This window comes from Myotis daubentonii, chromosome 8 (assembly GCF_963259705.1).
Source record: "Myotis daubentonii chromosome 8, mMyoDau2.1, whole genome shotgun sequence".
Taxonomy (NCBI): Eukaryota; Metazoa; Chordata; class Mammalia; order Chiroptera; family Vespertilionidae; genus Myotis; species Myotis daubentonii.
In genome coordinates, this window is record NC_081847.1 from 90,535,768 (window position 1) to 90,562,477 (window position 26,710).

The 26,710-nt window shown below is 46.4% G+C and overlaps 1 protein-coding gene across 4 annotated transcripts in view; it reads right to left on the bottom strand.

Moving 5' to 3' along the window:
• MEP1B (meprin A subunit beta) overlaps positions 1-26,710 on the bottom strand; it is a 495,370-nt gene that overhangs the window by 444,316 nt on the left and 24,344 nt on the right. For 3 of the 4 annotated variants that reach the window (XM_059707399.1, XM_059707401.1, XM_059707402.1), the window contains one exon: positions 23,881-24,166. The exons of the other annotated variant lie outside the window; for it this stretch is intronic. In XM_059707399.1, coding sequence (XP_059563382.1) covers positions 24,152-24,166 — 15 coding nt within the window. In that variant the 3' untranslated portion in view covers positions 23,881-24,151. Of the gene's footprint in view, positions 1-23,880; positions 24,167-26,710 lie in introns of those variants that run through there. 4 annotated transcript variants of the gene reach the window in all.

Consider the following 26,710-nt stretch of genomic DNA (forward strand, 5'->3'; position numbering starts at 1 on the left):
ACAAGGGGCTCCCCATTTTCATTCCGTACTGAGCCCTGCAAGCTGTGTAGCTGGTCTCAGGCAAACAGGGCAAGAAGCAGACAAACATGACTCGTATTGTTGGCTCTGCCCTGTTCCAGAAGCAGCAGCCCCTGCTCCTTACGCTTGCCCTCGTGCTGACACGATTGGCATGTGGGATGCTGAAACAGCGACGCCTTCTCTCATCTCCACACCCTTCCTCCGCTCATCTGTGGAGAAGGGGCGGGGAGAGGTATGTCAAGTCAGTATCAGATGCAGTGACAAAAGAAATGAGCCTCAGCTTGTTATCATAAGTAGGTATGAAGAGCCATTTAAAGCAAACGTTCTTTACACAGAAAAACAATGAAGGGGACCAGTCTCGGAGCACCTGGGGGAAGAGAGTCGTGTTTCACTAATTGATGTCTGTCCCACGGAGAGCAGTGTGTGGGCAGGAGGAGCCCAGTGCACAGGAGGAACCCGTGGATGGGAGGAGCCCAGTGGACGGGAGGAGCCCAGTGGACGGGAGGAGCCTGTGGACAGGAAGAGCTGGTGGACGGGAGGAGCCAGTGGACAGGAGGAGCGGGTGGGGTGGCTGGCAGGCTGAAGTAGAGGCTGAGGAATGAATGGGCTGACAGAGTTCATCCAGAGGTCAGGGACGCTCCCCAGGCAGCCCCAGCCAGGACCAGGCCACCCACTGCGCGCGCCAAGGAACCCCCAGGCTCTTGTTCGACTGCCCACCCACTGTTGGTCAGTTTTGTGTGGGCTTCTGGAAGTTGCACTTATGGCCGGGCCAGAACTAGTCACGAGACCACAAAGGACACAACCAGCAGCAACGAGCGTCCACACTGAAGGAAATGCCTACAAGCGCGAACAACACGCACACACTCCGGGCTGGGTTGGAGCTTCTCAGTGAGGACCTTTCGATGGCATCTCTGGATGCTGACAAGAGTGATATGATGGTATAAACAGTCACCCACAGCCTAACCGAGAGCAAAAGTAATAAAGAAGCCGATTTCTTAAGCCTCCGCGCCAGGCAAATATGCAGTTTTTAATGTGTTTTTCCCTATTCTACCTCCTGCAGCCTAAAATGTCTTTACATGACCCCTGATCACCACAACCCCATAGATCAGCGGTTCTTAACCTTCTGGCCCTTTAAACACAGTTCCTCATGTTGTGACCCAACCATAAAGTTATTTTCGTGGCTACTTCATCACTGTAATGTTGCCACTGTGATGAATCGTCATGTAAATATCTGATATGCAGGATGGTCTTAGGCGACCCCTGTAAAGGGTTGAGAACCGCTGCCACAGATGGAAGGCAGACAGGCGTCCCGGGAAACATAAGGAGGGTGGTGTCTTCTGTAAGGGCCGGTGTGAACCGGCACACCCACCTCTCTGTCTAGGACGATTCACGTCTCTCTTCAACTTTGACCCATTGGGGAAGGCAGCGCAGAAACGTTATCCTTTGATCCAGGAACGGAGACGGGAGCACATGCTCTCAGGGCCCTTCTCCCCAATGGGAGGGAGCCTTCCGCTTTCTCTAGGCGAGCATCGTCCTGCTGCTGCTGCTGCTGCACTCTGCCCCTTTGCACACGCCCCTTTTGCACACGCCCCTTTTGCACACGCTCCTTTTGCACAGGCTCCTTTTGTACATGCCCCTTTGCACACACTCCGTTTACACACGATGCCTCACTGCATCTTGGGTTTTGCACTCACCACCTGGAATCCTTTTCAGGTCCTGCAAGCAAGCCTAGCTATGACTATGACGTGGCTTAGGTATTGGGAAATGTTAGGGCCGTGTCTATGACAGCCTGGTGACCTTGGGAGCATATTGAAAACAATAGAACTGCCTTCAGGAAGCAAGAACCTGGCTTTCAAACATGTAAAAGGGGAGAGTTGAGCCCAAAGGAAAAGCAAAGAGAAGCAGCAGGAGGAGGGAAGGCACTTCCTTGTCTTTGTCTGTCATGTGACACAGCAAGATGAGGAGCCCAGGGGTGGGCCTTGTCCCTGGAAGGAAAGACAGGGCCTGCAGATGCCACTTGGAATCAGGAGCTGGGCCCAGGCGTCCTTACTCCCCACAGCGCCCCCACAGCACCCCCACAGCCAGGAGCTGGCAGTGCATGGTGGGTAGCAGCTGTGGTTGTTTCATGGGTGGTTGAGTGCCTGGGTTGGTTGGTTGGTGGATTTTAATTCAACAAGTGCCTTTCTCTGCTTCTGTGTTAGTGTTATTGGACCAACGGGTCCGTTTGCAAATCAGCGCACAGTAAGACACGAACAGGAGTTGGCAGCACAGACGGCAAGGGTTTATTTTTAGGAAGTGGCCCACGCCCAGAGAATGGTGAGCTAGTGCCCAGAGACCTGCTTCCCATGGCCTCCGGGGGGCGGGTCTGCAGGGAGATCATTAATCATGGTGACCCAGGGGCTTAGGGTCATGGTCTCTGCTGCCCAGTTGGCACTAGGGCAGGGGGAGTCGATCCCTGCATCTGGTCCTGACATCCGCCACGGCATCCCTGTGTGTGGTTCCTATGCTGCCCTGGGCCTGGAGCTAGAACATGACGGAGGCCTAGACACAATCTCTAATTTGACCCAAACTGTGTCTCTGGGTCAACAGACCCAGGATTTGTTCCTGAGAGTATCTGATGCCGATCAGAAGCTCACTGTCCTGTGGGCTCCGTGATTAAGGGAGTGGCCCGCAAGGGAGAAGGAGGCAGAAGAGGAGGGCCTGGGGAGGCCAGTTTGAGTCAAAAGGAAAGAAAGGAGAGAAGGTTGTAGAAGAGAAATGAAGCCTAACCAGTCTGGCTCAGTGGATAGAGCGTCGGCCTGCGGACTCAAGGGTCCCGGGTTTGATTTCGGTCAAGGGCATGTACCTTGGTTGCGGGCACATCCCCAGTGGGGAGTGTGCAGGAGGCAGCTGATTGATGTTTCTAACTCTCTATCCCTCTCCCTTCCTCTTTGTAAAAAGATCAATGAGATATTTTTTAAAAAAAAAAAAAAAAGAAGAAGAAGAAGAAGAAGAAGAAGAAGAAGAAGAAGAAGAAGAAGAAGAAGAAGAGAAATGAAGTTTCGCCCAGCCGGTGTGGCTCAGTGGTTGAGTGTCAACCCGTGAACCAGGAACGAGGTCACAGTTCGATTCCCTATCAGGGCACATGCCCAGGTTACAGGCTTGATCCCCAGTAGGGGGCGTGCAAGAGGCAGCCCATCAATACTTCTCTCTCATCATTGATGTTTCTCTCTCTCCCTCTCCTTTCCTCTCTGAAATCAATTTGTGTGTGTGTGTGTGTGTGAGTGTGTGTGTTTGTGTGTGTATGTGTGTGTATGAGTGTGTGTGTGAGTGTGTGTGTGTGAGTGAGTGTGTGTGTGAGTGTGAGTGTGTGTGTGAGTGTGTGTGTGAGTGTGTGTGTGTGAGTGTGTGTGTGAGTGTGTGTGAGTGTGTGTGTGTGTGTGTGAGTGTGTGTGTGAGTGTGTGTGAGTGTGTGTGTGTGTGTGTGAGTGTGTGTGTGTGAGTGAGTGTGTGTGTGAGTGTGTGTGTGAGTGTGTGTGTGTGAGTGAGTGTGTGTGTGAGTGTGTGTGTGTGAGTGTGTGTGTGAGTGTGTGTGAGTGTGTGTGTGTGTGTGTGTGAGTGTGTGTGTGTGAGTGAGTGTGTGTGTGAGTGTGTGTGTGTGTGAGTGTGTGTGTGAGTGTGTGTGAGTGTGTGTGTGTGTGTGTGAGTGTGTGTGTGTGAGTGTGTGTGTGAGTGTGTGTGTGTGAGTGTGTGTGTGAGTGAGTGTGTGTGTGAGTGTGTGTGTGTGTGAGTGTGTGTGTGAGTGTGTGTGTGTGTGAGTGTGTGTGTGTGTGAGTGTGTGTGTGTGTGTGTAAGGAAGTTTCTACAGTTGCAAGAGCAGCCTTCTCCTCGCTCTCCTGTCTCGGCCGCATGCTGCCCCGCCTGCCTGTCCTCAGGCGTGTTTGAACCAGCAGGCGTGTCTCCCCTTAGCGCCCTGAAGGGCCTTTCTCCCCCAGAAGATGAGTTGGGGCCCAAGGCTCTCATTTTCCTCCCACTAGACTGCCAGCTCCGCTGTCTTCTTCACCTTAGTCCTGCTCCTCCCCTGCCCTCAGCCTGTCCCTTCCTGGCCATGTTCCACAAATAGTTAAGTTGTTGGATTGGACTTTAAGCAAATTAAGCATTTAAATTCTGCTTTTGAAAATAAACTCTTTTTTAAGAAGTATTTTTTGAAAAGAAGATACATGTGTGCGGAAAGCAGTGTTTAGGTACCTGTGCTGTAGGCGGGGAAGGGCACCAGCTGTGTGGTCAGTGGGGAGGGGGAGGGGGAGGGGGAGGGGCAAGGGGTGCTGGGGGAGGGAGAGGGCACCGGGCCTCCCTCCTGAGGGTGGTAAGGGCCGGGGATTTAGGGGAGGTCCCAGGGGAAGATCGCCATAGACCAGTGGTTCTCAACCTTGGCTGCACGTTAGAATCACCTGGGAATCTTTTAAAAATCCTGATTCCTGGGCCTCATTCCGGAGGCCCACAAAAACAATATGTAATTATATATGTGTTTTCCGATGGTCTTAGGCGACCCCTGTGAAAGGGTCGTTCGACCCCCAAAGGGTTGAGAACCGCTGAACTAGAAGGTCACTGTTTGGTTCCTGGTCAGGGCACATGCCTGGGTTATGGGCTCGATCCCCAGTAGGGGGCGTGCAGGAGGCAGCAGAGCAATCATCAGTGATGTTTCTCTCTCATCGATGTTTTTATATCTCTATCCCTCTCCCGTCTTCTCTCTCTAAAAATCAATTTAAAAAAAAACACACCATTTTTAAAAAAAGTTCTAAGAGAGCACAAGTCTAATTTTCTGTCTGAGAGGTAGAGAAGACAGGCAGAGATGAACAAAAATAGAAGGAAATTTAACTCATTGGATTTTAAAAAGATTCCCAGGTGATTCTAATGTGCAGCCCAGGTTGAGAACCACTCTTAGAAGATTTCCGCACGGGGCGTCATCCTGGCTAATAGCACCCAGCTGATGAGCGAAGACGCCGCACCTACGTTGGCAGCTGACGATGTGGCAAAGATCATGAGATCCTGCAAAACGCAATCTAAAGAGAGTTACAGATCGCACGGAGACCAGCTAATGGGTAATGAGATCCTGCTCTCATGTTGCTAATGGGCAATGGAAGTGTTTCCTGTTTCTTAAACAGGGTATCTTTGACCATTTGAACAAGCCTGTAGCACCAGGCCCCCACAGGAGTATACTAAAAAGGCCGTTTTGCATATGCCGCCGGAGGTAAGAGCGTGAGAGGAGGCATCAGTGTCTTATTAATAGCCAAGCGCCCGCTGAGTTAATAGTGCGTTGATAACTTATTTTTGTTCCCCCTCCTCGCCACGCTTGCATGACTCGGTGATGTAATATTAGCGAGGAAACAGCCGAACTAGCACCATTACGGTGTCATCATTTTCCTGCGTCAGCGTGTGCTTGCCTGTTATTGGAAACACTTTCTTATCCTCAAGAAACATCATTTGACATTTTTCACAAATACTTGGTGTCCAATACATCAACCCCAAACTCCCCACGTCTCTCCTTACCCTCCCCCTTCACCCAACCCGAAGGCCCAACGTTGGCCTCTTCAAGAATTCACTAACCACCGGACTGTTGACTCAGTCTCCCTCTAGCCTAGGCTCCGCTCATCTTCTCAGTCTGCCCTTGGAGCGAAGGCTCATGGGCCGGTGGCATCTGAGCCAAGATTTCAGGTGCTTTCATCCAAGAACTTGCAATTGGCAACCTTCATCCAGCACTGACTCTGTCCCTCTCACTGCTGGGCACTCCGGGAGATTAGAGATCCACCAGACACAATCCTGCCTTTCTGTCTGGTGTATTCCTTGGGCTTGCATTTATTCAGCACTGGCTCCATGCCCTGAGGCGTTGCCAGGCACAGACAGAACCAAAACATGGAGACACCAAGCTGTCCTCAGGAACTTACAGAAAAGAACAAGAAATTAGTGCGTGGCCCAGCGGTTGAGCATTGACCCAGAAACCAAGAGATCATGGGTTCGATTCCCAGTCAGGGCACATGCCCGGGTTTCAGGCTCAATCCCCAGTAGGGGGTGTGCAGGAGGCAGCGGATCGATGATGTTTCTCTCTCATCATTGATGTTTCTCTCTCTCTCTCCCTCTCCCTTCCTCTCTATCTAAAAATTAATTTTAAATATTTTTTAAAAAGAAAGAAATGAGTGCATCAAATGCTCTATGAGACAGTACGAGCAGAATGCGGGGAGCACTCCACAGAAAGTACCAGAAGGACAGTCAGAGAAGGAAAATATTGCGCAGATGGGAATGGTGCGGAAGTTTCCAAGAGTAGGGTTTTAGCTTTCCGTGCTTCCTTTGTGAATTGATGTTAGAGACATTGATTTGTGGATCCACGGACTTATGCATCCACTGGTTGACTCTTGTATGTGTCCTGACCAGGGATCGAACCCACAACCTTGGTGTATCGGGATGGCGCTCTAACCAACTGAGCCACCCACCAGGGCCTTCCCCGGAGTGCTCATTTTAGAACTCATTAGAAAATACTCCTAGAGAACCCCTGCTTCTAGGTACTCCCTGTTCCTCCACGTTCAACACTGTGACGTCCTCGGATTTCCACTTGCTTGTCACCTTCAAGGCATGGAACCAGCCTTCCCAAAATAGAGTAGCCACCCAGTCCTTCTCTTTTATATAAACTTTGCCTAACATTTGCCAGAATTACTGTTTGTCTAATGGTTTTATAAACTGTCAGAGGCTCAAAGAAAGCCAGGACTTTGTTTTGTTGCCCGCTCTATCCCCAAGCCTAGAACAGTGCCTGGCGCACAGACGGTTCTCGATAATATTGTTGAGTGGATGAATGATAAATGATAAATAAGCCTGTGGCCAGGCCCCCTTTCCCCTTCTCGAATCTTCACATCACACCCACTCTTCTCTCCCCTCCCCCACATTAGTCCTGAGCCAATGCCCAGTATTGTCCCCCGGGAAGTAAATGGTACAGAACGCTCCCCACACTCTCTCACAAAGGCCCTCTCCCTGGGCCCCAACGCCTTGGACAAGAGTCACGGTCAGAATCAAAGCCTATGACTACTTTGAAACTTGAGCTAAGTCTGCATAAATATCAAATTATAATACTATAATTTTTCAACAGTAAATAGAATAAACTAAGAAAATACATTCTGGATTATAAACAAGTGTTATCTTTTTGCTATACGTTTATGGTCTCTTAGTTCAGATTTCATGAAGATTTAAAATTTTGTATAATGGGCTTTGCTCACTTCCTAACATCTCATGTCAAGCAGGAGGAATGCCATTCTGAGCACAGGGGAAACGCCACAGTTCTGTTTTACAGAGAAGTGAAAACGTACTCTGCCTGGCCAGCGTGGCTCAAAACCCGCACCAAAAGGTCCCCAAGTAGACCCCAAGTCAGGGCACAAGCCCGGCTTTCCCAGTAGAGGGCGTGCGGGAGGCAGCCCACGATGTTTCTCTCTCACATGATGTTTCTTTCTCTTCCCTCTCCCTTCCTCTCTCTCTAAAATCAATAAAAACATACTTTTTAAATGTATCCTAAATAGTATTTAGGCTTGACTTGCTAATAATAATGATCCAAAAGGAGATACTGACTCTCCGTTAAAGCTTCTTTCTAAGAAAATAATTCTTTGGAAGCCATCGTTACCTTTTCCCGTGCCTTGGATTGTGCTGATCGGTTCAATCAATCCCCGGGAGATTTGCAGAGGCTTCCAAGCGCGTGGGTGAGGGGCGGCTAGGAATGTCGGAAAGAGGAGAAGGAGCCTCGGCCTCCGAAAGCCCGGCGTCTGACCATGTGCTCAGAACACGGTGATGCAACCTCCGGATTTAGAAAGACCGTGCCCCTCCTTTTGTGTTTCCAGCATTCGAACTGGAGACCAGGTCAGCGGAAGCCGCCTGCGGGCACAGGAGCCCGGGGCTGGGGCAGGCTTCCTCCATGGGGCGTGAGCCCAGCACCGTGGCACTGAGCTCAGACCAGAAGCGCCCTCTGCCGCGGTCGGAGGTGCCCTCCCCCGCAGGCCGGCCATCAGAGGAACAGGGCGGGAGGACTGCGGGCTGTTCACAGGGGCCCTGGGCCAGAGGCACAGCCGGAGGCACCGCCAGACTCCGCCGCTGCTGATGGGAGGGGTTGGATGCCTGAAGGACGAGTGATAATAAATCCGGGAAATGTACAGCGTGGGCCACGGGGAAGCAAGACGTGCACGCTTATTAATTTGTGCAGTTATTCAGTGTCTGGTAAGTTCATGTTCAAGAAAAAATATTAATTTTTATTAAAATGTTCTATTATTTTATGTTAGCGATGACTCATTTATTTCAGCCCTTTGTATTCAGCATGTCTCTATCGAAATAAACCTACGTTTCTATGAAAATTGAAGCTTTTGTTCTTTTGCTGCCACACACACTTAAACCTTGCTTATTTGGCCCGTGTTAGCCTTTGAGTTTGACATGCTTGATCTAGGGCAGTGGTTCTCAACCTTGGCTGCACATGAGAATCACCTGGGAATCTTTTTAAAATCCTGATTTCTGGGCCTCACCCTCCGGAAATTCTGTTTCTTTGTGATGGGGTGGGGCCACAACATTAGTAACAAAGAAACAGAATTTCCGGAGGATGAGGCCCAGAAATCAGGATTTTAAAAGATTCCCAGGTGATTTCATTTGCAGCCAAGGTTGAGAACCATTGATCTAGGGGATGAGCCTTATCATTTTAAGAACCAACACTTTTCCATTTGGAACTATTTGTTGAATGAATGGATGGCTGAATGAAATGAATTGTGTAACTGCTTTTGGCAATGGACACTGAACATGATTTCCCGGTGAACTTGGACACATAAGCTACACTGCAGGACCATCACACAAGTGCACCATGGGAGCTGAAATGTGCGCTGGGACTGAGCTTCGTTCGGAAGCCCTCACCTGTGGAATCAGAGGTAAGGGAGGAAGTCTAGGTGGCGGGTGGGATGGGCCCGCCAAGAGCCTGTCACTGATGGCCACCAGGCATCGGCCGAGGAAGCACCCTGCAGAGAAGCCATCAGATCCAGAACTGGTTAACACAACCAGTGCCAGGCTTCTTGGAGGCCAAGAGGACTTCTGAGGCCTGCAGAGCATGCGTGAGTGTGGTATTTGTCCTCTGGGAAGCCGTCATGAACTGGTCATAGTCCTAGGGAAACAGGGGTGTGGATGCCGGGTGTGGCTGAGCTCATGGGCGAAAACCCTGGAGAGTCTCAGATCATAGTGCAGGCGTGTGAGTGGTGGGAGGTTCCCCAAAGCAGTTGGAGGCAAAAGACAGAAAAATACTACTTATCACTTTAAAAAATTTTCTTTTCCTGTTTTATTGAGATACTGGAGGCCCGGTGCACAAAATTCGTGCACTTGGGTGGGGGGGGTTCCCTCAGCCTGGCCTGCACCCTCTTGTAATCCGGGAGCCCTCAGGGGGGTGTCCGATTGACGGCTCCCACGGGGAGTGGGCCTAAGCTGGCAGTCAGACATCCTTAGTGCTGCCGCAAAGCAGGAGAGGCTCCCGCCACTGTCGCTGTACTCGCCAGCGTGAGCCAGGCTTCTGGCTGAGCGGCACTCCCCCTGTGGGAGTGCACTGACCACCAGGGGGCAACTCCTGTGTTGAGCATCTGCCCCCTGGTGGTTAGTGCACATCATAGCAAGCAGTTGAGCGGCCTTAGCATATCATTAGCATATTACATTTTGATTGGTTGAACGGCCAACTGGACGACCGGACACTTAGCATATTTGGCTTTTATTATATAGGATAATTGACATGTTACATTGCATAAGGTTGAGGTACACACAGGATGGCTCGATACACGTATGTATTGGGAAATGATTAGCACAGTAGCATTAGTTAACACCTCATCACCATCACCTCCCATAATTACCTTTGTGTGTGTGGTGAGAACATTTCCATCTACTCTCCTAGCAACTTTCAAGTGTACAATACGGTATTGTACACCACAGGACCATGCCGTGCAGTACATCCCCAGGACCTGTTTATCTTAGCACTGGAAGTTTGTATCCATTGTCCAAAATCTCCCCATTCCCCCCACCCACACCCTTTGCAGCCACCACTCTCCTCTCTGCAAGAATGCTCAGACCCACCTCTGTCAGCTGTATCCCTCCACGCCTTCCCTTCTACCCCGGGCTCCCCAGGAACTTGCTACAAGAAATAGCAAATAAGAAAGTGCCATTTTGGTAGGACTGAGTTAGTGTCCCATGCCCAGCATATCCCTGTGATGAAGCTGGGCTGGAGCATACAACGTGGGCCTCCCAACTAAAAGTCTGCATCCAAAACCCGAGATAATACCACTCCCAGCCAGACGCAAGGGGCGGCAGCACCGTGATCTGCACCTTTAGGCGTGCGTATAGGGAAAAGAGGCCCGGAGGCCCTGAGTCCACACAGCCAAGTGCGTAGAAGTAGCTCAGACCTGGAGGCCGGGAGGCAGAGAAGCACGGTGAGGGCAGAATTACTCCTCAGTTGTCACAATGCATCTGTTCTGTCATATATTAATTTCATAATATATGAACAGTACAACAGACTCCCCTGGGCAGTTTACGTTTTTAACCCAGTACCATAATGTTCTGGTTTTCATTTCTAAAATGTTCCAAATATGATAGAGCAACTTTATGTAAATATCTACATATTTGTAAATTCATATTGAGTCCTTTAGTCCTCTAGGTAATGAATTATCAAGTTGTCAAGTACTATTTTGTATTGTGTTATATCTTCCATTGATAATGCATCAGTGATGCATAAACCTATCCTATATAATAAAAGCATAGTATAAAAATTGTCCCCTCGACTGAGAGGTCGTCCAGGAGTTCGACCAGGGGGCGGGGTTGGCCAGGGGAAGGGAGGGAGTACCTGGTCAGCGGCCAGCACCCACTAAGGACCCTACCAGTGCATGAATTTTGTGCACTGGGCCTCTAGTGTATTATACTTAGTTAGGAATTAAATCTCTTCCTTATTTAAAATTGTCGACTGTGACTATTACATACCAATCCATTTATTCTTGTCCTTTATTTTTTCATGTTAGGATTTTACAATTTTCTTAAATGTTGTGTGCCCTGAGTAATTCTCAGTTATTCAATATTTACACCAAAAAAAGGAAATCTTTCATTATCATTGAATATTTTAGCATATAGCATTCACATGTACAAATAACGAATGTTGTATATTTATTTTATATATACAATTTGAATATTTTATTACCTCTGGTAATTTTTGATAGATTCCTTTCAATTTTTCAATGATTGACTAATAAAACCTACAAAATTCAACTGTTTATTCTTTTGGTTCTTTTTTTTAAAAAATATATTTTATTGATTTTTTACAGAGAGGAAGGGAGAGAGATAGAGAGTTAGAAACATTGATGAGAGAGAAACATCGATCAGCTGCCTCCTGCACATCTCCTACTGGGGATGTGCCCGCAACCAAGGTACATGCCCTTGACCAGGATGGAACCTGGGACCTTTCAGTCCGCAGGCCGACGCTCTATTCACTGAGCCAAACCAGTTTCGGCTCTTTTAGTTCTTTATACATATCTTTTCTTTCTCAACTATCTTTTACATTTTTTTATGTTAAAAGGGTGAATTCCATTGAATGTGGAATAAAATACAATAAAAAAACAAACCCACCAACACAAAGTTCTTTCAAACATCCCATACATGTCATAATAATAAATGTGTTTCCTCAAAGTAATCCCCACCCTGAGTTTCATTCATGTACTCTGCCAGGAGTTATTTCTTTATTATTATTATTTTAACGATGTGAAATTATTTTTTTGTATTTCATTTTACTGTTTTCTTTTAAATTTTTGAATGGTAGCTAAGGCTTTTATTCTCTGTCTAATAAGATTATCTCCAATGTTAAATTAAGCAATTCCTTTTCATTTTTACAAATCTTAACATATGCAGTTTTTAAGATCAAATGGAAAGAACAACATGAGGTTAAGTATAAGAAATTCAAGTGCTAAATAGAATAACAGTGTTTCATTCCTTTTAATGAATTGGAAAAAAGCTCTCTAAAGAATAACTATTTAGGACATTCCTCAGTATCACCAACTTTTGGGGGCCATTAACTACTTTCTCTTTACCTGGAGTTTCCCAGAATCACACAGCCGGTGAATGGGCGGTGGGAAGGGCCGTTCTAATCACCAGGGCAGAAGAACAGGTGGCCGGAAGTTACCCTCATGACTCTCCCCACTGCCCATTTAGTTGTTGTTTTCCAAATAGAAAAGAGGATAGTCAGTCGTCAACCGCTTAAAGAATAGAATCTGGCTTCTAGCAGACCTGCTTGAGAAATACAATCTTATCTTTTGTGTGTTAATCCAATAGCAGTTACTTATTGCAGGCATGGCATAGAATGGTGATTTCCCTGTAGCCAGGTTGCCACCCCCTCCTTGGCCACAGGGGTGCACACGTGAGCCACACTGGGCCCATGGCACCACCTTACCCCCCCCCCCCCAACCTGCCCCCCACCACCACCACCACGTTGGCCCATAACTTAAGCCATGGCGGTCACAAATCCTTCTCCACACGCTTCAAAGTGCAGCTGGAGGCAGAATGCCATGTCCTGCCTGTGGCAGAGCTGCTAGAACCTGAGTCTGGCACCACCTCGCCACATCCTCTGCCACAGAAAGGGAGCCAGTTTGATAGAACACAGCCAGCTCACAGGAGGAGGCAGAAATGGGAGCATTGGCAGGCATATTTCTGATTCCTGTCATTCCTGGGGCCAGCCTGCTCCCGAAGGTCAGAATTTCAGGCCCATAAAGTCCTCATTTGCTTAAACAAACTGTATCTCCTTCACTTATCACCCAAGAGACCCTGAATTGCATGGCCAAAGGTCACGTCTCCACTCAGCTGTTCCTGGAGCTTATCTCTCTCCTTCTCTGGAATGCCACCGCCATGCCTATGACTAACCAGCAGTGACTGTACCATCTTTAGTGACAACAGCAATTTCCTTCTCATTTCTCATCGACTCTGCCAGGCAGCAGTGGTTCAACACCTAGGCTCTGGAGTCAAAAGGTTCTGGTCAGATCTCAGCTTGAGCATGTGTTTACGAGCTGGGAGATGAAAGCACGGTGGGGACACCTGGAGAAAGTGGTTTGTTTAAATTGTCTATTGAATGGAGGGTCCTTTCTGTGGACCGCCTGTAAGTGGGCATCTCACAGGGCATATGACTGTCACAGGTCAGAGCACGGTCTCCAGAAAGCACTCTCATTCTGTCGCTCCAGCCACCGCTCTTTACTAGTAGCTTTTCCCTCCTTCCCTTTTCCTTCTTATATTGTTACTAGAGGCCTGGTGCGTGACAATTCGTGCGATCAGGGGGGTCTCTCAGCCCAGCCTGTACCCTCTCACAGTCTGGGACCCCTCAGGGGATGTCCACATGCCAGCTTAGGCCTGCTCCTGGCCCTAAGATGGCAGTCAGAGACATCCCTCTGGCAGCCTGGGAGCCTTTGGGGGATGTCCAACTGATGGCTTAAGCCGCAGTCGGGCATCCTTCGTGCTGCCGAGGAGGCGGGAGCAGTAGTCAGCCTGGCTTGTGGCTGAGTGGAGCTCCCCCTGTGGGAGCTCACTGACCACCATGGGGGCAGCTCCTGCATTGAGTGTCTGCCTCCTGGTGGTCAGTGTGTGTCATAGTGACTGGTTGTTCACGGTCGTTCCACCATTAGGGGTCAATTTGCATATTACCCTTTTATTATATAGGATTGTAAATGATCCCAGAAGATATAGCCAAGAGAAAGAACAACACAAAGGCAGCAGCAGCCCAAAGAAGACACAACTGGAGGGACATTAAGTGGTTGAGCATTGACCTATGAAACTGGAGGTCACAGTTCGATTCCATGCCCAGGGTTGCGGGCTCAGTCTCCAGTAGGGGGCATGCAGAAGGCAGCTAATCAATGATTCTCTCTCATCATTGATGTTTCTATCTCTCCCTGTCCCTCCTCTCTGAAATCAATAAAAATATATTTGAAAGTAATTTTTAAGAGTAGAAAATAGATAAATTTCTTAGGATGATTAGAGCTTCCAAGGAGAGCAATGTATTCAGATCTTTTCTGACATCAACTACCTTCTTCATAGTTACCTTAATATTGGCTTCGAGGCTTTCAGAAGACCATGAAAATTAATCCAGGGAATACTGCCTCTATGGCTAAGGTTTATAGATCAGCAGGTGTTGGTTGTACATTGCTGACAGTAAGCCTGCCTTATCAGTTAGCGCATTATCAGCACCATCCTGACAATTCCATGTGCTCATTACATGGGACAGTGTTCCAAAGCTCTGTGTAATAGGAAATGTGTCGTAATCCTAGCTGATTGGGGCTATACCAAATCACTATCACTAAGGCTTATGACGACTGAGTCATTTCCCAGAATAAGGACACCTTTGACCTAAAGTTCGCCAGTTTGGCTCAATAGATAGAGCGTCAGCCTGAAGGGTCTCTGAGTTCAATTGAGGTCAAGGGCACATACCTTGGTTGCAGGCTCCTCTCAGGCCCTTTTGGGGTGGGGCGGTAGGGGGATGTGGGAGGCAACCAATCGATGTGTCTCTCTCACATCAGTGTTTCTCTCTGTCTTTCCCTCTCCCTTCCACTCTCTCTAAAAATCAATGAGAAAAAAATATCTTCAGGTGAGGAGTAAAGCTATTCATCCAGAAAAGTTGAGTCTTGAGAACCTGGGAGTGATTTTTGTTCTGTTATACAATTATCAGAAAATGAGGACAAAAATTAATTTTTTTAATTGTGACCATTAGAGTAAGAACACAAGTAAACCCAAAAAGATCCTGCAATATTTGAAAATACTTAGGAAAATTTTTTAAAGGTAGCTAACAACACATTATCTAAACTACACTTGAGGTAGTTATATGAAAGATGTACAAGTGAGATTCTTGTGGAAAAAAAATTTATCCTGCTCTAGCCAGTTTTGCTCAGTGGATAGAGCATCAGCCTGCAGACTGAAGGGTTCTGGGTTCACTTCCGGTCAAGGACACGTACCTGCTTGCAGGCTCCATCCCCGGCCTGGGCCCTGGTTGGGGCGCGTACAAGAAGCAACCAATCGATGTGTTTCTCTCACACTGATATTTCTCTCTGTCTTTCCCTCACTCTTTCACTCTCTCTAAAAATCAATGGAAAAATATCCTCGGGTGAGGGTTAAAAAATATATTAAAAACAATCAAAAATTTTTTAAAAATTTATCCTCAGTTTAGATGTCCTAAGGTAATGATTAGAAAACATTTTAAAAAGCTAATCATTTAAAATATTAGGAAGGAAGGGGACATCTGTAATACTTTTAATAATAAAGATAAATTTAAAACAATTAAGAAAAAAATATTGTACCTCCTCCCTCTCCTGCTCCCACCTGTGTGTGCCTTCCCTGAGTCTCTGGAAGCAACTCTAAAACAAAAATTCATACACTATCCAAAAGCTTAATGACTGAAGCTAACAGGGAACTAAGATTTGGACCCACTCTGGCTCCACGATCTTCATGAATGGCATTTTACTACAGTATATGCACACCTGCTCCTTCCCTATCCTTATGATATGTTCAGATGCTACATATGAGTGGTACTCAATATAAGAAATCTGGGACATTTTCCTCTGTTGGTCCTAGAGTAAAAAATATAAAATTCTCCAAAATGTATCTCAGTCTCCATTGGGGAATTAGTGACAGCTTGCCCATAACTTGTTAGTGTTAGTCACCCGAGAACCACACTTAGAGACCTATAGCATGCATACAAGACGAGAGCAGCCTTTAAGGGCTCTATTTTTAACCAATATTTTTACTGCAAATAAAACGTTAAAAAAATAAAAAGCCATGAACAAGCGCTGTGAGGAAAGGCTCATATGCAATTTCTTTTGCTAATGAGATTATTACCAAAAGCTCCTTTTAACTGTTCTTCCTACCAATTCACTGAAAATAATCCACTATCAATCCAAGTTCTTCCCTCCTGCTTCCTGAACCTCCCTCATAGCTCCTCTTCTAACAATAGCAGCTCTCAAACACCTAGTGCTTATGACGCGCCAGGTTGTTCGAAGCACTTGACATAAACGATGCAATGTAAGTCTTGCAACAGCATTATGAGTACGTGCTATTTTTACTCAATAGAGAGACGCGGAAATTAAGCAGAGAGAGAGATGAGTAACTTGTCCCAGGCCACACAACCAGTGTGTGGTGGGATCCAATCCCAGACAACTGGCTCCAGGCCATGCACCTCAATCACCAGTGTGCGGGCAACAATTTCCTGATGTTGCTAAAGTGATTTCCTACAACTTCTTTCTGTTGCTGTTAATCCTCACCCACTGATTTTTAGAGAGAGTGGAAGAGAGAGGGACAGTCCATCATAGAACTTAGTATCTAAACAGGGACAATTTTGAGGGTGATAAGAGTTCCGGACAACAGGTTTTACTTTTCCCAGGTGTGTCCGGAAGTGTGGCCGCCCTAAGAAAAAGAAGTTGTAGGGGTCCTGCCTCAGTGGATAGAGCATGGGCCTGCGGATTGAAGTGTCCCAGGTTCAATTCCAGTCAAGGGCACCTACCTTGGTTGCAGGCTCCTCCCCAAGCCAACTCATGCTGGAGGCAACCAGCCAATGTGTTTCTCTCACTTCGATGTGTCTCACTGTCTTTCCCTCTCTCTTCTACTCTCCCTAAAAATCAATGGAAAATATCCTTGGGAGAGGATTAACAACAACCACAAAAAGTTACACATAGAATTAGCATATGACCCAGCAATTCTACTCTTAGGTATAGTCCCATAAAATTGAGAATAGGTGTTTAAACAAAAATTGTACATGAATGTTCATAGCAGCACTGTTCACAATAGCCCAAAGGAAATACCTCAAAAGTCCACCAACTTTTGAATAGATAAGGGAAGTGTGGCATATTTATACAATGGGATATTATTCAGCTTTCTAAAGCAACAGCACACTGATATTTGCTAAGTGAAAGAAGCCGGACCTAAGAGGTGACATCTTGTATGATTCTGTTTATACAAAACTTCCAGAATAGGTGAATCCATGAGGCCAGCAGGTCCGTGGTTGGCAGGGACGAGGGGGAGTTGGAAAGAGAGTAACTTTGGGCACTGAGTTTTCTTTGGGGTTGTTAACGTAAAAAAGCCATTGAAACCTGTAAAGAATTTTTGTGAGTTTATTTGAGCCAAACTGTCGACATATGCCGGGAAGCAGAACCTCAAGGAATTGAGATAGTGCTCTGGAGAATGGCAGGGTTACATCCTCCGTATTTATACATGAAATTCATTGGTGACAGATTTAAGGAGGTGGGATTAAGCAAATGGGGGGCGGGGGGGAACCTCTGTGATAGGATAAAAAGTAAAATGATGGACACATACTTAGGTGGGTGCAGGATCAATTAACATGATAATGAAGGAATTTGTAGTATCTGTCCTGGCGCCCAGAACATTTGGTTGTGCCCCAGGGGTTCCAGAAAAAGGGAAGTTACAAGTTACCCAGACACTTCAAAGGATTGTTATCTTAGAGGCAAAAAGGCAAATGGGCTCAGTAAGGATCAAAGTTGATCTTGTCAGTGAAGATACTGGCCTAGGACCTAACTGCCCACCATAACCGCTTTTAGTTAAAGTTTAATTTCAGACCATCCTTTGTGGTTATTTTAGGTCTCTGAGTCTGCTAGGCTGCCACACAGGCCTTCCCTGAGCTTGTCAGGTCAGCGTGTGGACACAGGGTGAAAGTGTTCTGGAGCTAGCTAGTGGTGGTGACTGTATGACACTATCAATGGACTAAATGCTACTTTAAAATAGTTAAAATGGTGACTTTTATGGTTTTAAAATTTTATCACAGTTTAAAATTTTTAAATGGTGTGTGGTGGGGTGGGGGGAAGTAATGATGAGTGAAACTGGTGATACCTTAGCCCAAATCAAGGCAGTGGTCCCAAACTCTACTACTAGGCACTGTAATGTTCCTTGTTACACACTCGCAGGAAAGAAAGAAAGAAAGAAAGAAAGAAAGAAAGAAAGAAAGAAAGAAAGAGAAAGAAAGAAGAAAGAAAGAGAAAGAGAAAGAAAAAGCTGTTAACTTTATGGATGCTCACCCCTTTAGCACACATCTTTTCAATAGCCTGTGTGATAAAGGGGGAGGTGGCGGTAAGGCATGCTGCTGCCTGGGAAAGTGTAGTCATTGTCTCCAGGAAAAACACTGCTGCAGAGACCACAGAAAAACCAAGCTACGCTTTAGAGAAAAGGAGAGACACTGTTTATTTACCCCAGCAGACTCAGGGAATAACTTTCCAAATCTGAGTGAAGAAACATGCAGGGGGCTTCTCTTTATATCTCCCTGTGGTCTTTATCCTGCAAATATGGATTATGCTTCTGGTCCCTTTTCGTGGGCTTTGCAAGATGGCCCCCAGGTGTTGGGGTCTCCAGGCCATATCTGATGGTTTGGCCTGGCGCCAGCGTTAATAACCTAACCCTCCCTCGGGGCAGTGCAGTGTTCACAGTTTTATGGCCTTTGTAACAGGTTCTGCAAGACCAGTTCCTGGGAAGGAGGTAATGACTTAATTATAGGTTATCAAGAATGTACACGGAGTTTGCTGGCATGGATTCAGATCGCTAGCCCCCCAAATATCAGGGTTACATTGGGATTAGCCCTTTTTAGTCCTCTCAACACCAGTATGGTTTTTGAGTTGTGGGATGAATGAGCTTTTTTTTTTTTCATGGAACACAATTTTTACTTTAAAAAAACAACTAAAGGATGAATTATGGTTATTCAGATTTAGTTATTTGGCAGATATTTTTTCAAATTTGAATGAAAATTATGATTTTATATACATGTATAAACATATATGTATACATTATACATATATATGTCTAATATATGTGTTTTAGCATGTCTTTGTATGGCTCTTAATAGTGGTTGCTCTAGGTATTACATTATATACATAATTATAAACATAAATTATTATATTATATATTATTTATAATATACATATAATTATATAGATAATGTAATACCATCCAATAGAGTAAGGATTGCCTTTTCAATAAATAGTTGACACCAAAAACACAATCTATTTTTTTAAATTGATAAATGGGGCTTCATTAACATTTAAAACATTTGCTCTGCAAAATACCTTCTTTTTAAATCGATTTCAGAGAGGAAGGGAGAGGGAGAGAGAGAAACATCAATGATGATGAGAGAGAATCATTGATTGGCTGCCTCCTGCATGCCCCCCACTGGGGATCAAGCCCGCAACCCAGGCACATGCCCTTGACCAGAATCGAACCTGGGACCCTTCAGTCCGCAGGCCGACACTCTCTCCATTGAGCCAAAACGGCTAGGGCCAAAATACCTTTTTAAGAAACAAGTGACAGAATGGAAAAATATGTTTCCAAACTACATAGTCAACAAAAGCCTGGAGCTAGCATATGTAAAGAACTCTCAAAGCACAATGGTAAGTGAGCAACAAACCCTTTTAGAGTCTGGGCAAGGACATGAAGAGATAGTCTACTGAAGAGGAGGTACAGGGGGCAAAAGAGCACAGGGAAAGATGTCACTATCATCCGTCAATAGGGAACTGCAAATTAAAGCCACAATGAGCCCTAACTGGTTTGGCTCAGCGGATGGAGCGTCGGCCTGCGGACTCAAGGGTCCCAGGTTCGATTCGGGTCAAGGGCATGTACCTTGGTTGCGGGCACATCCTCAGTGGGGAGTGTGCAGGAGGCAGCTGATCGATGTTTCTCTCTCATCGATATTTCTAACTGTCTATCCCTCTCCCTTTCTCTCTGTAAAAAATCAATAAAATATATATTTTTTAAAAAATTTAAAAAAAAAATACTACTCACCAGAATGGCTGGAATACACAATAGTGAGAGGAAGGCTACTTGCTGCATGAGTCCAACCACCTGGCTCTCTGGGAAGGGCAAAGCCGTGACTACAGTATGAAGATGAGTGGCCGCCCGGGGTTGGGGGACAGAGGGATGACAGGCGGAGCGGGGGATTGTTAGGGCAGTGAAACTATTCCGTAGGACACTGCTCTTGTGGATACATGTCATCATACATTTGTCAAAACCCACAGAATGTACACCACCAACACTGAATCCCCGTGTAAACAAACCATGGACTTGGGGGGTAATACTCATGCGTCAACGTCGGTTCATCAATTGTCACAAACGGACCGCTCCAGTGGGGACGCTGACGGAGGGAGAGGTTATGCTTAAAGGGGACATCTCTCTAAGTTCTGCTCAATTTTGAGTTGAAAACTCTATTCTAAAATATAGTCTATTTTAAAAATAAAAAATAAAAAAAAACAGTGACAACACCAAAAGCTGGCGAGGATGCAGAGAAACTGGGTCACCCCTGACTGTGGGAATAACATGACACAGCCACTCTGCAAATCAGTCTGGCAGTTTCTTTAAAAAAAAACAAACAACTAAACAGGCAACCAACATGCAACTACCATGACCCAGCCATGCCATCCTCAGCATGTATCCCAGAGAAACGAAGATTCATGTCTCTACAGAAACCTGTACATGGAGGTTTATAGCAGCTTTAATTAGAATAGTCCAGACTGGAAACAACCCACCCCAAATGCCTGGCGATGAGTGAATGATTAAGCAAACTGCAGCGTAACCATGTGGTGGAATACTACTCAGTGACAAAAAAGAACAAACTATTGTACACGCAACAACCTAGATGAGTCTACAGAGAATTATGCTGAGTGGTTTTATTGTTTTTTTTTAAAGGCAGTCCCCAAAGATTCTATACTGTTTGGTTCCATGAGTAGAACATTTTTTAAATGATAAAATTATAGTGATAGAGGACGGATGAATGGTTGCCAGGAGATAAACAGGAGGTGGGAACAAGAGGGAAACGGGTATGGCTCTATGAAGGCACCTTGATGGGTCTGTGGCAAGAAGCTGTTCTGTATCAATGCAGCAGCCTGGCCATGACATTGTACAACAGTTTGGCAAGATGGTACAGTGGAGGGAAACTAAAGGGTACACGGGATCTCTCTGTATTTCTTACAACTGCATGAGAACCTACAGTGCTCTCAAAAATAAAATTTGAATTAAAGAAAAAAGTGAATGAAGTGGACCTTTAAAAGATAAACTGCACTTGCTGCTTCCAAGCAAAAATTAGAATTTTGACATTTTTTTGTGTGCCGCCAGGAGTGCCAACTTCCCAAGACCTAAAGACTTTTTAATGAAACTAATAGTGATATTAACTAAGGCTATGTTAATATATTAAGAAATGTGCCCAAAGTGGTGACAGCTGCATTGCTCAACGCATCAGTGTTTTCTAAGTAATCAATACACAATATTGAAAGGAATTCTTTGAGATGAAATAGGCAGGTTTAGGAAATTTGGGGAATTAACGGATCCATAGAAAAGACACAGGGCTACAGAGTTGCAAAAGGTACATTTCCATAAGACAAGGGAGCTGGGAGTAGCAAAAGGTACACATTTACACAATAAAAGGAAGGAACGGCCTCATTCAAAGAGGGAGGGGGAAAAGCCCAGAGGGAATAGGAGAGCAATAAGGGAGAAGAAGATGGGAACCTCACATAATTCATGGAAGACTTGAGCTCAGGAGTTGCTATAGTGACCAAATCAAAGGGGAATAGTGGCCAACCAGAGGGGATATGGAGGCACAAAGAACTGTAGCCTTTACAAACCGTGGAAAAAAGGAACTCTGTGGGACTCCTCCCCCTCCCCACAGGGGAGTCTGTGCTTGCTTCTCAATAAATTTCCACCTTTTCCTATGCCATCTTTCGTCCGTGGTTTCATTCCTCAACTCCACGGGACACGAGCCTGGGAACCATCCTGCCCAGGGAACACCGCACGTTCCAGTCCAACTTTCCTGTTTCAATATTACGAAACCACGCACAGCTGAACGATCCATTCAAAATATATGATAGAGCCGTGGGCTTACTGGACAGAGTAGAAATGCTCACAGATTCAAAATGCAACTAACCTTGAGTAAGTTACCATGGAACAAAGCATTCGAAAGCAATGTCTACCATCTCCTGGGGACTATTCAAATGTGACCTCCCTGTTCCGACTGCGTGTCTGCATGACGTCAGACTTTCTTTGTGCCCTTCAGCTCGAATAATATATTAGGACAGACTGAATTGAATGAGACATATATGAGAAGTCAGCTATTTTCTATTAAGTCAGACATTAGAAATTTGCAACAAAAAAACTTAAAAAAAAAAAGTCTCTCTCTTTTTTAGACTTACAAGTCCAGGAAGCACAGAGAACCCCAAACAAAAGGAATCCAAAGAGGACCACACGAAGACACATCATAATTAAAATGCCAAGAGCAAAAGACAAAGAGAGAATCTTAAAAGCAGCAAGAGAAAGAAACTCAGTTACCTACAAGGGAGTACCCATACGACTGTCAGCTGATTTCTCAAGATTTCAAGACCCCCCAAAGATCCACCAGGGAGCACCAAATCCGATGCAAAAGCAGAGAGTCTTTTATACAAGCTCACTTGGTCCCCCCCACCCTGCCTCCATTACTGGATGCAAGAGAGAGCCCCGAGTCCCAAGAGAACAAAGAATTTATAGGGCTTGGGGTCGGGGGTGGGGGCAGGGTGCAGCTAGGGTCTGGTTACACAAAGACAGGGGGGGTGGCCAGCATACTTTCGGCCTTTGGCTAGTTTCCCCTGCTTTCCCATTGGCCAAGATAAGGGCAGGCTGAGTAACTGATACATTCTGCGGCTTTTTCTTGGAAGAGGGGTTAAGGACACAGCTATCAGTCCTGTTCTTTCCTTTCACTCAACAGAAACTTTGCAGGCCAGAAGGGAGTGGCAAGAAATATTCAAAGTGATGAATACCAAGAACCTACAACCAAGATTAATTTATCCAGCAAAGCTATCATTCAGAATTGAAGGTCAGATAAAGAGCTTCACAGATAAGGAAAAGCTAAAGGAGTTCATCACCACCAAACCAGTATTATATGAAATGCTGAAAGGTATCCTTTAAGAAGAGGAAGAAGAAGAAAAAGGTAAAGATACAAATTATGAACAACAAACATGCATCTATCAACAAGTGAATCTAAGAATCAAGTGAATAAATAATCTGATGAACAGAATGAACTGGTGATTATAATAGAATCAGGGGCATAGAAAGGGAATGGACTGACTATTCTTGGGGGGGAAAGGGGTGTGGGAGATGCGGGAAGAGACTGGACAAAAATTGTGCACCTATGGATGAGGACAGTGGGTGGGGAGTGAGGGCGGAGGGTGGGGTGGGAACTGGGAGGAGGGGAGTTATGGGGGGGAAAAAGAGGAACAAATGTAATAATCTGAACAATAAAGATTTAATTTAAAAAAAAAGTCTCTTTCTGCCAAAGTTTCTTCATCTTGGAAAATATACTTTTTTTTTTTCATTAAAAATGTGATGTATGCTACCGTAAATGGGCTTGTTTTATTAAATTAGTAATAAAAACGCGGATTTAAATTTTCCTGGTTTGAATTCCTAATAAAGTAAGTGTTCATAAACGTCACGCTCATAAGCAGGGGCTCTTTGGGGCCCCGAGTGATGTTTAAGAGTGTGAGGGCTCCGGAGACCCAAACCTTTGAGAACCACTGTCCCAGGAGCTTCACGTTTCCTCGTTGGTTGTAGTTGTAGGTTCAAACAACTTCTAACCCAGGCCCATGGACCCCAGGATCTACGTAAGAAAGTAAGAGGGTGGCCAGTTTGGGAGAGAGGGGCACGTGTCCCCCGAGAGCACGGGAGCTGTCCCCCTGCCCCCCTAAGGGGACAGGACAGCACGGCCAGGCCGAGGCGCCACGTGGGTTTCTAGGCCTCCCTGTGAGGCCAGGGCCCGGCCCCCAGGGAGAGGGTGAGAAACCCGGCCCGCTCTCTAGCTGCTGTGCGCCTTCGGAGACAATATTATTCCTCTGGAGGAGCCTGAGTTGCTCCCCCACCCTCCTTTTTTTAATTTTTTTTATTTTCTTTGCTTCCCCTCCTTTAAGAACAAAAGCACAAACCACATTTCACTAATGTGCCATTTACCACAAGAACGATTTACTCCAGTGTATGTAGCTATTTACGGAGCTGATCCGTTGATGGAAGAAGGAGGTGGTTGCAAGGTGTTTGCGGTGAAATCCGAAGAATCCTCTTCCGCTGCGTTTGCCAAAAGGCCGCCTTGTTGAGCTCACCTTCAGAACGCATGCTCCTGCGGGAAGGAACCACGATGACTTCACTTCTACTCTTAAAAGCTGCCCTTTCCGTGGAGCCCAACCAAGGGGTCTCATTTTTAGGTGCAACGCCATGGGCCGTCTCCTGGCGTCCCTCCCAGCGCAGGCAGCCGGGTCTGGGCCAGGAAGGCGCCCTGGCCCGTCCAGCTCCTGTTATTCAGAGGCTACACATTAAGGTGAGGCCACCTTCAGAAGGTCATTCTGATGAAAGCTCTATAAACTATAAACTATATCTGGAGGCCCTTGATCGGTGAATTAACGGAGGGGAGTGTAAGTTGATTCCTTGCTCTGGGGAACGTGTTTAAATGACCCAGAGACAAGACAGTTCTGTTCCCATATTACGGTGTGTATGTGTGTGTTTCCCTGTCCCTGGGACCTTGGTAATCCCCCCATTTATTGACTTAGTTTCCTTCTTTCTCTCTCTTTGTTTTATCATTTTCTTTAATTCCTTCCAATTCTTACTGAAGGAGGCTCTTATAATAATTCTGATATTTGTCAGTGTCCAGAGGAATATCCTGGCCATCCCATTCACCCAGCTAACTGATGCTCCCCTCCCTAACCATCCCCCATCTTCCCCACCCCAGCCCCAAGTTCATCAGGTCTGGTCCAGGGGACCATGACGGCAGGTTGGCCTACCCGGTCCTGTATTAGTGGATCTGTTCCTTTTAGTTTGAGGCATAAAATAAGCTGGGAATAGCTGTTTAAAAAACAAAGCAACCTGTATACATCCTAAGTACTTCTCTAAAAAGCTTGTGAAGTAATTGATCCACTGCTTACGGTTAAACTTTAAGTATCTTCCTCGTGTCGAAGAATAGAACAACAGTATGTGAGAATAAAACTCTTTGTTTTCTGTTCATTTATCTTTGGACTAACTTTGCAATCAAATTTAGTATCTTGATACCAGGTTACTCACTTTAAAATATTATAACCCTGCCTGTGGTTGAGGATCAACCTATATGAGCCAGGAGGTCACGGTTCAATTCCCGGTCAGGGCACGGGACACATGCCTGGGTTGCAAACTCGATCCCCAGTAGGGGGCATGCAGGAGGCAGCCAATCAATGAATCCCTCTATCACTGATGTTTCTATCTCTCTCCCTCTCCCTTCCTCTCTGAAATTAATAAAAATATATGTTTTTTTAAAAATAATAAAATATTTTAACCTTAAAATATAGTAGGTCTTGAATAATCATTTTTCTTAAGAAAATATACTCTTAATTTAGCCACTTGCAATATTTTTATTTTCAGAGGTGTCCTAATGGGGCATGTTTTCCTTTAGTTTTACATACTAGTCATTTTCAGAGACTATTTTGAATGAAATAGAACTGGGAAATTTTTAAAGCTTCAGTTTTAAGTGATGTTCAGCTCTTATGCCAATTTTTGGTGCTATTTTGTGAGAATATGAATCTGCATATGAAACTCTGTGCTCTCTATTATTGGGGTGCATAGTGGATGCTGGGGCCCATTGCTCAGTCCTGCCCTTTAACACAAAGGCTCCCATGTAGGACATGTGCTACCCCCAAAACACACTTGCCCGATTTTTCACTCTTCTTGGGGGGCAGCCCCAATCCAATGGCTATTGATCCTGTGAGTACCCCCCTTGCCTCCATTCGGGACACATCTAAGGGGCCATCCCAGCTCCAGAGATTGAGGGGGGCTGAGCCCTCAGCTGCTGAGAGGGTTAAACACAGGCAGACAGGGCAGGGTCCAGTGGAGACAAAGGCAGGTGGGACGTAGGCAGGGCAGACACGGCAGCTTGAGCAGCCTGACCACAGGGGCCAACCACGCAGAAATAATAGAATGTTTCTGGACTCCAGCGGGAGGCAAGGGCGGGCCTGCAGCAACAAGGTGTACGAACACACAGAAACAGAGTCCAGCACAGGAACAGAGAAAGGACACACAGAAACAGGAAAGTTCAGGTCCGCTGCTGGGCAAGAACAATTGAGGGAGTCAGTCAAGCGACGACACAGGTAGCATAGAGCAGGTATAGCAAATATGTACCCTGCACTACAAGGCTTTCCCGGGCAGCCCATTATGGGGGCCCCTCCCCTGCAGGGAGTCTGCATCTGCTGGTAATAAACTTTTACTTAACTCCTGGTCCACGGAGTTCATTCTTCAGTGACTCGAGACAGGACCCCAGGAAAGCACCTCGACTCAGTGTTCTGGTCATCACTGTAACTACATCACAGCCCCACAGCCCTCACTCAGCCCCGCCGCCCTCACTCAGCCCAGCTGCCCTCACTCAGCCCCGCCGCCCTCACTCAGCCCCGCTGCCCTCACTCAGCCCAGCTGCCCTCACTCTGGGCCAGGTGCCCTCACTCAGCCCCGCTGCCCTCACTCAGCCCCACCGCCCCTCACTCAGCCCCACCACCCCTCACTCAGCCCCGCTGCCCTCACTCAGCCCCACCGCCCCTCACTCAGCCCCGCTGCCCTCACTCAGCCCCGTAGCCCTCACTCAGCCCCACCGCCCCTCACTCAGCCCCGCTGCCCCTCACTCAGCCCCGCTGCCCTCACTCAGCCCAGC